Source organism: Pelobates fuscus, chromosome 1 (genome assembly GCF_036172605.1).
Source record: "Pelobates fuscus isolate aPelFus1 chromosome 1, aPelFus1.pri, whole genome shotgun sequence".
Classification (NCBI taxonomy): domain Eukaryota; kingdom Metazoa; phylum Chordata; class Amphibia; order Anura; family Pelobatidae; genus Pelobates; species Pelobates fuscus.
In genome coordinates, this window is record NC_086317.1 from 338,253,036 (window position 1) to 338,266,509 (window position 13,474).

General features: G+C 38.4%; 1 protein-coding gene across 1 annotated transcript in view; it reads right to left on the minus strand.

Moving 5' to 3' along the window:
• Positions 1 to 13,474, minus strand: part of FARP1 (FERM, ARH/RhoGEF and pleckstrin domain protein 1) — a 194,702-nt gene that overhangs the window by 41,815 nt on the left and 139,413 nt on the right. The window contains exons 9-10 of the mRNA XM_063425621.1: positions 8,672 to 8,767; positions 8,072 to 8,235 (exon numbers count right to left, since the gene is read on the minus strand). Coding sequence (XP_063281691.1) covers positions 8,072 to 8,235; positions 8,672 to 8,767 — 260 coding nt within the window. The remainder of the gene's footprint in view (positions 1 to 8,071; positions 8,236 to 8,671; positions 8,768 to 13,474) is intronic.

Consider the following 13,474-nt stretch of genomic DNA (forward strand, 5'->3'; position numbering starts at 1 on the left):
GATAGACAAGTAAGAATAAAATCAGAGAACCGTGTATAAAACGTCCAGCAAGGAGTAAAAGCTTTAAAGGCCCACATATCTCAGCATACCTCTATATATACACACGTGGGTTAAAATGGTAGATAGAAGTATTTGCTATATGAAATTTGGGCATTGTGAAAATAATCCAGAATTTGATTTTAGTTCTGTGTTTATGGTATGAAAATATGATACTACTTTCATTAAAAATGCTTTTTGTTCTGGGGTGCTTTTAAAGATCCTTTTCAGTATTTTGAGGTTTTGGATGGTGTGTTCAGCATGGGTGAAACTGTATCAAACTTGCGATTTTGATTGAGTGTTTATGTAGGTTCATTCTGTGCAGCTTTAGTAACGTGCTCCCTATGTTGCATCTTCAGAGTCACACTGTATTCTATTATTTATACCATATTTGCAGATGTGCATGTATATGAACATTTCATGTGGTATGATTCTCGCTGTGGCTGTTACATATTAGGGGTCACAGTTTGCACTCTGTGTCATTCTTTGTGCTGTCCTGTCCTCATGTCCGTTTACTGCAGACACTTCTCTTGCCTTAGGTTGGGTAGTAGTTTAAATGTGACTAAGAGGGTTTATGAAAATATTTTCTTTAAATGTGGTTGTAAATCTTTTATAATTTTTCATATTCTCTCTAGGTTAAATTTATACATCGCTACTAGGGAAGACCCAGATATTGCTTCCTTCTCTCTGTAATGTAGCATTTTAGATATAAAGAAAAAAAATGCTTTTTGTTTTCTAGCCATTCTGTTTGAATGAGTCATAAGTGTATTGAGAGGTTTACTCAAGTCTTGAATATCACAGAAGATCCTACAGTATTCGACAGCCTGGCTAAAACATTAAAGGGGCACCATATTTAGATCTGGAACTAATTAATATTAAAAGGACACTACAGTCACCAAAACAACTTTTAGTTTAATGAATCAGTTTTTGTCTATAGATCAAGCCCCTGCAGTCTCACTGCTCAATTCTCAGCCATTTAGACTTGCCATAGCAAGACTACAGGGACATGATCTATACACAGAAACTGCTTCATTAAGCTAAAATGTTTCCTTTATCAGGCTTGTACAGGTGATTATCAATGTTTATAATCCAGGAATTCTCAGTGGCGTTCACTACAGGTAGCAGGCGCTGTTTGGGTTACTGATATTGGGTTAATTGATAATTAGTGGCAATTCCAACGAACAAATAAACAACCATTATATATATATATATATATATATATATATATATATATATATACAGGGAGTGCAGAATTATTAGGCAAATTAGTATTTTGACCACATCATCCTCTTTATGCATGTTGTCTTACTCCAAGCTGTATAGGCTCGAAAGCCTACTACCAATTAAGCATATTAGGTGATGTGCATCTCTGTAATGAGAAGGGGTGTGGTCTAATGACATCAACACCCTATATCAGGTGTGCATAATTATTAGGCAACTTCCTTTCCTTTGGCAAAATGGGTCAAAAGAAGGACTTGACAGGCTCAGAAAAGTCAAAAATAGTGAGATATCTTGCAGAGGGATGCAGCACTCTTAAAATTGCAAAGCTTCTGAAGCGTGATCATCGAACAATCAAGCGTTTCATTCAAAATAGTCAACAGGGTCGCAAGAAGCGTGTGGAGAAACCAAGACGCAAAATAACTGCCCATGAACTGAGAAAAGTCAAGCGTGCAGCTGCCAAGATGCCACTTGCCACCAGTTTGGCCATATTTCAGAGCTGCAACATCACTGGAGTGCCCAAAAGCACAAGGTGTGCAATACTCAGAGACATGGCCAAGGTAAGAAAGGCTGAAAGACGACCACCACTGAACAAGACACACAAGCTGAAACGTCAAGACTGGGCCAAGAAATATCTCAAGACTGATTTTTCTAAGGTTTTATGGACTGATGAAATGAGAGTGAGTCTTGATGGGCCAGATGGATGGGCCCGTGGCTGGATTGGTAAAGGGCAGAGAGCTCCAGTCCGACTCAGACGCCAGCAAGGTGGAGGTGGAGTACTGGTTTGGGCTGGTATCATCAAAGATGAGCTTGTGGGGCCTTTTCGGGTTGAGGATGGAGTCAAGCTCAACTCCCAGTCCTACTGCCAGTTTCTGGAAGACACCTTCTTCAAGCAGTGGTACAGGAAGAAGTCTGCATCCTTCAAGAAAAACATGATTTTCATGCAGGACAATGCTCCATCACACGCGTCCAAGTACTCCACAGCGTGGCTGGCAAGAAAGGGTATAAAAGAAGAAAATCTAATGACATGGCCTCCTTGTTCACCTGATCTGAACCCCATTGAGAACCTGTGGTCCATCATCAAATGTGAGATTTACAAGGAGGGAAAACAGTACACCTCTCTGAACAGTGTCTGGGAGGCTGTGGTTGCTGCTGCACGCAATGTTGATGGTGAACAGATCAAAACACTGACAGAATCTATGGATGGCAGGCTTTTGAGTGTCCTTGCAAAGAAAGGTGGCTATATTGGTCACTGATTTGTTTTTGTTATGTTTTTGAATGTCAGAAATGTATATTTGTGAATGTTGATATGTTATATTGGTTTCACTGGTAAAAATAAATAATTGAAATGGGTATATATTTGTTTTTTGTTAAGTTGCCTAATAATTATGCACAGTAATAGTCACCTGCACACACAGATATCCCCCTAAAATAGCTATAACTAAAAACAAACTAAAAACTACTTCCAAAAATATTCAGCTTTGATATTAATGAGTTTTTTGGGTTCATTGAGAACATGGTTGTTGTTCAATAATAAAATTAATCCTCAAAAATACAACTTGCCTAATAATTCTGCACTCCCTGTGTGTGTGTGTATATATATATATATATATATATATATATATATATAGCAATAGAAAAAATATACCAGCACTCCTAGGATTTTCAAATGAAGTTTTCCTTTTATTCCAAAGTACAATATCGACGTTTCAGCTCTCCCTCAGAGCTTTCATCAGGACATATACAAAATTCTAAAACATAAACAGACTTATATAGGGAGCTAAAATCAAGGTAAGTACTCACTTTTACAGCTGATTGTCATTTCCCATTCCCGCCCGATTGCTCAGGTTGCCTGTGCATGTACTTCCGGGTATGGTCATGTGACCACCATAAGGAGTTCCGATTCGCCGAGCACATCACGTTTCCTGGGCAACCATGGGCATATTATCTCATTGGTTAATCCCCCGTGTACTGGTGCTGTCAAGGCTCAAAATACATCATTGCCACGGACTTCCTATTTACACGTCACCATGGTAACCTGATCGCAGCCGGGCTGATTTTCTGGGAAGGGAAATGTACAAAGAAACATAAACAAAGGGGGAACACACTTATTTATATGTTAATATACTAGGGCTGTGTGAAATCTATTCCTAGAATGTGCATATTAGTAAGGATTATCTACTTAACTGTGCACAGTAGTGTGTCTTATACATAAAGTGCAAATTTTAATCTGCTCATACAAATAAATGAGAAACAATCAAAGTATGTAAATATATTATAATAAATTAGTGAAAATATGCTAAATCACTTAGCAAATGTAAATATGTGAAAAAAACGTGTTTAACAAATGTTGCATGAGTTGTTGATAAATGTGATTATATTAAATATGAGGAATTACTATGTGAAAAAATTGCAAGTGCCACAAACTATTTTACAATCCCCATATTAACAATTAAGTGTCTGATGTTACCTCTATGAATGAGTCATTATTATATTCCAAGAAATCCTGCTTTTGCGAGCCCACCTTGAATCATTATCTAAAAACATTATTAATATGGAATTCTTAGTTAGCAGTAGTAGTAGTATACAAATAAGTCTAAATCACGTCACATATTAAATCACCCCAAAAAAACTGTTAAGGAGTATTTTTCGTTCAGGCCCTTGGGTGCCAAGGTGTTCAGTTGTGTTATCCAATATATTTCGCGTTGCATCAGGAATCTGCCTCTGTCCCCTCCTCGGGCCGATATAGGTATATGTTCAATTGCCACACATCTTAGGGAAGATAGTTGATGTTGGTGTTCCAAAAAATGTCGGGCCACAGGTTTGTCCGACTTGCCATCACGATAGGCAAGCCGGATACTAGATCTGTGGCCCCTAATTCTCTCGCAGAGTGCCGTCTCTGTTTTACCTATATAGTTGAGGCCACAAGGGCATGTCAACTTATAGATAACATGATCCGTCCTGCAATGAATTCGTTGTCTGCTTTTATAGATTTTACCAGTGTATGGGTGACTGAAGGTTTTGCAAGGAATGATGTGCCCACAAGTGACACATCCCAAGCACCTAACGCACCCAACATTCTTACTCTCTTTAGCTGCAGGATTATAGCAATGTTGCGGATCAGTTCGCACCAACAGATCGCGCAGGTTTTTGTTCCGTCTATAACAGAATAACGGTTTTTGACGTAACTCATCTGGGAGAGTGGGATCAACTTCAATTATATTCCAATTTCGACGTATGGATGATGTCAGTTCCTTAGATGCAGTGTTAAAATTCATAGGAAAAATGGGTCTGGTGTTAACCATTTTTTTATTAGAAGATGTTGGTGAGGACAACGTCGTTTTAGCCTTCAATACAGCCTTATCAAGGATACTCCTAGGGTACCCGCGTGCCTGGAATTTCTTATACATGTCCCCCAATTGTAGGTCACCTTGGAAGCTTTGAGAGTTGTTACGTAATACCCTTAGAAATTGTGTATAGGGCAAAGACTCTTTAAGATGCTTTGGATGAGCACTTTCAAATCGCAGCAAAGTGTTGCGATCCGTGGATTTAGTAAACAGTTTAAATTCCAACTTCTTATTGATGTTCATAATTTCCACATCCAAAAATTGGACACTCCTCTCATCAATGTTGGCGGTCAGTCTTACCGGTGTAGGTAGCTCGTTGAGGTTTTGTACAAACTGTATTGCTTCATTTTTAGAGCCTCGCCACAGAATCAAAATATCGTCGATGAATCTAAAATATTTAACAATTGAATGGCCATATTGTTGAAAGATGTGTTTCATCTCGTATTCATACATATACGCGTTAGCATACATGGGGGCCATCGCTGCCCCCATGGATGTTCCCGCTATCTGGAGGTACCATTGTGATTCAAAACAAAAATAATTGTTCTGTAAAGCAATCATAAGCAATTCCAAAGCAAACTCAATTGATGGACCTTTGTAGCTTGGAGAGTGAGTGAGGAGGTCCCGCATGGCCTGCACACCTTCCTCATGTGGGATGATCGTTTTTTTGGAACACCAACATCAACTATCTTCCCTAAGATGTGTGGCAATTGAACATATACCTATATCGGCCCGAGGAGGGGACAGAGGCAGATTCCTGATGCAACGTGAAATATATTGGATAACACAACTGAACCCAAGGGCCTGAACGAAAAATACTCCTTAACAGTTTTTTTGGGGTGATTTAATATGTGACGTGATTTAGACTTATTTGTATACTACTACTACTGCTAACTAAGAATTCCATATTAATAATGTTTTTAGATAATGATTCAAGGTGGGCTCGCAAAAGCAGGATTTCTTGGAATATAATAATGACTCATTCATAGAGGTAACATCAGACACTTAATTGTTAATATGGGGATTGTAAAATAGTTTGTGGCACTTGCAATTTTTTCACATAGTAATTCCTCATATTTAATATAATCACATTTATCAACAACTCATGCAACATTTGTTAAACACGTTTTTTTCACATATCACTTGCTAAGTGATTTAGCATATTTTCACTAATTTATTATAATATATTTACATACTTTGATTGTTTCTCATTTATTTGTATGAGCAGATTAAAATTTGCACTTTATGTATAAGACACACTACTGTGCACAGTTAAGTAGATAATCCTTACTAATATGCACATTCTAGGAATAGATTTCACACAGCCCTAGTATATTAACATATAAATAAGTGTGTTCCCCCTTTGTTTATGTTTCTTTGTACATTTCCCTTCCCAGAAAATCAGCCCGGCTGCGATCAGGTTACCATGGTGACGTGTAAATAGGAAGTCCGTGGCAATGATGTATTTTGAGCCTTGACAGCACCAGTACACGGGGGATTAACCAATGAGGTAATATGCCCATGGTTGCCCAGGAAACGTGATGTGCTCGGCGAATCGGAACTCCTTATGGTGGTCACATGACCATACCCGGAAGTACATGCACAGGCAACCTGAGCAATCGGGCGGGAATGGGAAATGACAATCAGCTGTAAAAGTGAGTACTTACCTTGATTTTAGCTCCCTATATAAGTCTGTTTATGTTTTAGAATTTTGTATATGTCCTGATGAAAGCTCTGAGGGAGAGCTGAAACGTCGATATTGTACTTTGGAATAAAAGGAAAACTTCATTTGAAAATCCTAGGAGTGCTGGTATATTTTTTCTATTGCTGTGCATGAGCTACCAGAGCACCAGGTACTTTACAAATAGTGAAGAGTGCAAGAGCTGTCTGCATTTATATATATATATATATATATATATATATATATATATATATATTGGTTGTTTATTTGCTATGAGATGCATGCACGTTTGTCATCTATGTCTTTTTTATGACATTTTGTTGTAGCTTTATACATAAATATTGCATTCCCCCCTCTCTCATATATGCAATGCAATACACACACAAGATAGACCTTCTCTTTAACTGTAAGAATAGTATGAATAGTATAAATAGCTGTTGAATTACACAATGCTGAATCAGTTGCGAGTACAAGCAAGTTAAACACAGGGCCTAAAGCAGAGGATGTAAAACAAAGACATGTGTCATGTTTTAAGGTAACTTTATCCTAAAATCTTGATCCGCGCTGGTTGTCAGCTATTTGTTGGAGGCTATTTTTCAATTTTAAGAGTTCTTTTATTAAAAGCTTCGACATACTCTCCTACAATACAATACTGCTTTCAGAGAGTAAAAGCAGGAAAACAAAAAGATAATAAAGCATGGGACTGAATCACTTAACGGTGATACACTCAGAATGTGCAAATTGCTAAGCATGTAAGTACAGTTCAGAACAAGGATATGCCAGGGGCTCATGTGTCATTTGTGTTATACACTGTATTTTTTTTGCTCATGATGAACATGAATACTGAATTATTGCATGCACTTGGTTAACACTTGGTTAAGATTTAGTTTTTTTTTTTTTTAGTCAAGTAAAATTTAGATGGCAATGTAAGAATTTAAGATTTTATTCAACTATTTTGGTTAAAAGAAACTGATCACATAACCAATAAATAGTTGTTTTATTCAGATAAAACGCCACCCTGGGTATACATCCTATTGAAACGTACAGTGCAAGCTTTTGATTGTGGGAAGCCATACTGACATGTGATGGCCATTATAGGTAGCAGAAATAATCTTGAGACAATTACATTTTTCATGGTATAAATCTGCTAGTGCAAGAACGAAAGTTTAAACATTAGGCAACATTTTCTGTGTGTAAAGAGCCTTTGTAAATGTGTCAGCAACAGCCAGGGGAGGTGTAACTACGGCTGCAAAACAAAATGACCCCAACCTTAAATGGTAGAGAATTGAGCAGAGTCTGCGTGGAAGAGATCTATGCACCAAGTCCACTTCATTAAGCTAAACTGTATTGGTGCTCGGAGGGTCCCTTTTACATGCAAAATTTAGGTTTAAAAAAAGTCAAATTGGAAAAATGTGCTTAATTTTCCAGTTTGGCTATTTTAGCATAAAAAAAATTGTAATCCTCTGCCTAGTGAATAAAAATGCCATAATGTTATATTCCATAAAAATAACCAGGTACATAATTCACTACCCTAAAAATCTAATCATCACACAACTTGGTTATTACATTATCAATGGAGGTGTTTTTGCAGAGTCATATTAGCATTACATATGAGCCTCTTGGGAAAAAAAATAGCAATTCTAATAGATTTGGCTACAGTTAACATGCTAATGTAATCACCACCAACTATGATGTTATCACACAATATGTTTTGCCATTTCTACAAATGTTCAAATTAATTGATCTGAGACATGAGAATAAAAATGAAATAAAATGCAAATGTTCTCACCTGAATCTGAAAGACGAACCTCTGCTAAAGATAACTGGTTTTGGTTTTGGCTTGGGTTCCTCAAAGAGCCTGAAGAAGGCGTGGTACTCTACACATATTTTCCAAAACGATTTGCAAAAATCCCGACTGGCCATCATAAATTCCAGAGTGTCCTGGTAAGAACTCTACAGAAGAGGACATTCATGGGGAAGAACACATATGCTCATTGTATAAACACGTAGTGAGTACAGAGTTTCACTTTACTAACTTTCTCTATGCTATTTGCCTGTAAAATATCCAGAGATTTTGGTGGGAACACTATCTATAAAACAATGGTGTTTACTGAATATAATTACACTACTTTCACATTTCTGGGCATAAATTTTCAAATTACCAAAAAAAAGCACTGTGGGGGTTGAGAGGAGGGAGCAATTTTCAATTTATATTGCAAGTAATTTTAGCAAATATTGAACAGAAAGCCTGGAAAAAGCCTGGATTCAGACTGTGTTCTCTGCTAGCTAAGAAATCCCAGTCATATCCATCCAGCACAGCATAAGATTATGTCAGAATCACTGTGCTCAGAGGCTATTCAATTTCACCAAGAATATTTCAATCACTTACATTTGCATCTGGGCGCAGTTTTATAAGAAATCGCTTCCTCTTGAAACTCAGCTTACGAACTTTTGCCCAATTAAATGCATTTATCTTTGTGTGCCCCTGAAAAAACAAACAAAACACGTCAATATATATATATATATGTATATAAAAAAAACTTACACAAACTAAGTAGAATCAAACAACAAAGGGTATTTTCAGGTTACAAAAATAAAATTCATATAATATGAGTTACACCTCTTAAAATTGAGATTGGTTTTGAAAGCTTGAGTTCATCTTTTCTGCTAGTCACACCAGTCAGCAAACAAAGTATAATCAGAAATGCACTTTGAATGAGGGTTTTAAAGGGACAATCTAAGAACCAGAACAACTTCATCGTAATGAAATGGTCCATAGACCCCATAATGTAAAAAAAACATTACTGCTTATGACAAATAATGTTTATATATTCCCCAAACCAAGTTTTAGACCAAGGGTCCTCAAACTACGGCCCGCCAGTGTCCTGAACCCAGCCCAAGCACTCAGGACCACCCAATGGGCCCTAAAATCTTTAGGGGCCTGGTCAGCACTGCAGCCGTGCAATAGCACGACCGGGACCCTTTATAAAAAACATTAAAAAAAAAAAATCGCAGCCGCAAGTACTGCTGGGAGGAAGTGATGGCCGGTGGTCACTTCCTCCCAGCTCCCTCCGCCCGGTTGGGAAGAGAGCCAGCCGCGGGAGCCACGCCGACTGCCATCAGCCACAGCCACCCTCCTGCAAAAAAAGGTAAGCAAAATTAGCTATGTATGTGTGTATGTCAGTCAGTCTGTATGTATGTGTGTATGTCAGTCAGTCTGTATGTATGTGTGTATGTAAGTCAGTCTGTATGTATGTGTGTATGTAAGTCAGTCAGTCTGTATGTATGTGTGTATGTGTGTATGCAAGTCAGTCTGTATGTATGTAGACGTATGCATGTCTATGTCAGTATGTGTGTATGTGTGTTTTTCAGTATATGTGTGTATGTCTGTATGTCAGTATGTGTGTGTGTGTGTGTGTGTATGTATCTGCATGTATCTGTATGTATATGTATATGTATTTCAGTGTGTGTGTGTATATGTCAGTCTGTGTATGTATGTATGTATGTATTTCAGTCTGTATGTGTGTATGTCAGTCAGTCTGTATGTATGTGTGTATATGTATGTGTGTATATGTATGTATGTATGTGTATGTCAGCATGTGTGTGTATGTGCATGTATATGTATGTCAGTGTGTGTGTATGTATATGTATGTCAGTATGTGTATGTATGTGTATGTATTTCAGTATGTATGTATATCCATATATATGTCTGTTAGTCCAATAAAAAAGGTATTACAAGATACGAATTTTATCTGTTTTTTACATATATATGTATGTATATGTATGTCCATATATATGTATGTATGTCCGTATGTATGTGTGTATTTATGTCCTTATGCATGTGTGTGCACTGTGCATAGGAATTCGTTCATATTTTTTATAGTCTGGCTCCCAACAGTGTCTGAGGGACTGTGAACTGGCCCCCCTGTTCCAGCCCTGCATTTGTACTGCTATAATGCCCCTGTTCCTAGTAATATATAGATCCCCCTTTTTCCGACCAAAATGAACAGTAATTAACTAAAACTGTTTTTTAATCACCTTTTTCCATAGCCGGTACCCTTTTGGCGCTGCTCACTTTAGCTCTAGCAATATAATTGTGGATACTTGACCAATCCAATGCTCCTTATACAGTAGTACTGGGGAGCTGATGTGCATGAATTCAAGGCTTCACTATGAAGTTCCACGTCACATGACAGCCACTAGAGTTGGATTTAGCTCTGCTATGTAACATTTCAGTTTCTTACAGTGCAGTGTTAAAATGACAGGGCCACTGCAACCAGACCACTTTACTGAGATGGAAGGGTCTGGGTGACCATAATCCTTTAACATTGCATCCAGCATCATCATTCACAGTTGCGGTTGGTGCGGTTGGTGGGTAAGGTTTGTTGCTTGTTGGAGTTCTTGGGTTTGCGTTTCCATCGATAGATATCTCGTGTTTAGGCCCTGCGTGTCCTCTTCCACTTTCCTTACTCTGCCTTCCACGTGGTGTATCTCCTCCCGTGCTGTTGCGAGGTCTGCCGCAAACATTGCGCGGATATTGTGGAGCAACGCCTTAATGTCTCCTTTTGGGAAGGGCATCTCATTGTCCTCATCTGAGTAGGGATGGTGTAGACCCCCAGTGTCTGGGAACTCGTCCAGCTCGTCTAGGGCTTGTTCTTCCGAGAAGGCCGAGTTTGTTTCGCCATTTTCTTTTGGTGCGGAGTCTCCCGCGGCCTTAGCTGGATGGAGGAAAAGGTCCCCTATGGTTTGACGGGTCCTTGATATTTGGACTTCTTTCCCATTATGGGACAGCTTGTTCTGGTTTGTTATAAGTTAAAATTAGTAGCTTGAAAGTGCTTTTTCAGGCTTAATGCAACGGAGCTCGCCTCACACGAGCCTGCTCTGTTCGGCTGTTAACTCCGCCCCCCTAGAGTTTTCTTTTTAAGTGCAATGGCAGTGCTGTCACTTTAATCATTGCCATTACATTTTAATGGCAGTCTCAGAGTTGAAATTAAGGAAGGTAAAACAGGTTTCCAGTTGATGTTCCTTTAAATATTTTTTGCGTGGGATCCTTACAATTTTAGATTTCTCATGGATGCATATGGTCTGGTCCAGGTTTTCTGCTGTTAGACATGGATGCATATGGTCTGGTTAGACCATGCATTGGTTGCATTTCAGCTCACGGATTCTTACAAATTCAAAGGTATGGGAACCTGAAATCTAAATGAGTCAATCGTAGAGGATGGCTAGTTTGTTCTTCATATTCACAAAGAATGTTGTACTTTGCAGAAACCAATACTCGCAAAGATTCCATTCTCTCACTTTGGACAAGTCCTTAAATCCTCTTGAATAAACACAGTGCCGCTTTGAAAAAGTCCCACCGGTACTTTTCTGCAATTATATGAAGAACTCTATTGGACTACTACACAAACAAAACAAAGAAACCCATGAAAATATTCGCTGATAAGAGTTTCAATTTGAACAAACTGCTTGATTGCCTCCAAATATCCAAATCCCTAATCAACTTGAGAGACTGAATGCTATGCATTATGCACAGCAAGGGAGGAGAGCAACTGTTGGCACAAAATGTGAAAATAAATAAAATCAAAGGAAGTTCAGCTCCTACACGTATTCACACAGACTGGTAACAAACAAACCACTTATAACTCAGACAGCATTAGAAAACTCTTTGCTTCATAGTATGAAACTCTTCCACCCCTTCACCTTCCCATGATATTATAGATAGCCTTTTTACATACTGTATCTCTGCCACAACTCACTTGAAGAATTCACAAAGAATAATTGGTGCCTCCAATGCTTGCTTCTGTTTCAGGCACAGCAGACTCTCTGTCCAAACGCGGCTAAAAATTTCCAATTGTCACTAGTCATTGGAGAATGAAAATGTATCCCTGGCACGTGTGCATGGGTCCTCCAGGCTTGCAGTGATTAGTACCTTTTAAGGGCTCTGTTGCCAAAAACAAATCACCATAGCCCAGATAATTTACCAATAAATACTACTGACAGTTTTCTAATACTTCCGGCCCATATTATTTCAACTCATAATGAAATTTCATATGATAATATATACCGCAGTCTGTAATTTTAGACCAATCTCTCTCCTAAATGTATCTGCATAAATGCTAAAAATCTATGCTAACCGTTTTTTTCTTTGTATCACCTTTCTTATACATTCAAATCAGTTGAGGTTTGCTACAGGACGATAACAAAGGAGTAACACCAGGAAACTACTTCATGTACTCGTGTTATTACTCTTCCAAAAATCTGATTGTTTTTAGAACTTGACAGTTTTCAACCAACATCCTTTGCTCACATTTATCTGGATCCAGTCACTATATGACATTCCTAATAAAGCTTACTTTTTATATTTCTACATTACCTTCATTCTGAGATCTCATGCAGTAGTTAAGTAATAAGAAAATATGTTTAAAGAGACACTATAGTCATCAGAACAACTACAGATAATTGAATTTGTTCTGGTGAGAAGGATCATAACCTTCAGGATTTTTGCTGTAAACACTGTCTTTTCAGAGAAAATGCAGTGTTTACATTACAGCCTAGTGATAACTTCACTGGCAACTCCTCAGATGTCTGTTCGAGATCCTGGGTCATGGCTGCCTAAAATGCTTCCATTCAGTAAGTCCTCCCTCTGCATGCAGACACTGAACTTTCCTCATAGAGATTCATTGATTCAATTCATCTCTATGAGGAGATGCTGATTGGCCAGGGCTGTGTTTGAATCATGCTGGCTCTGCCCCTGATCTGCCTCTTTGTCAGTCTCAGCCAATCCTATGGGGAGGCACTGTGATTGGATCAGGCTACCACTTCAGAGGCAGGTCAAAAGGAAACGGTGACAAACTATGCAGCTGCAGGCTTGAATACAGTAAGATTTTTACTATATTTATGGAGGCATGAGGGGCCCAGGGGAGCTAGATGGTGGTTTTAACCCTACAGGGTCAGGAATACATGTTTGTGTTTCTGACCCTATAGTGATCCTTTAAGTCATCCAATACAAACCTCTTAACTGTATAGACAACTAGAACTCCATATTTCTCCAACAGCTCTATTGTTGTGTAAGAGGTCTAGAAATCAAACAGTGAACAACAATTTGAGGTATGATTGAGGAAGTTACTGACTCCTACTCACTTCCTACTTGTATTTTCACCCCAGGCCCTTCCCCTTTAATAAAAAAGTA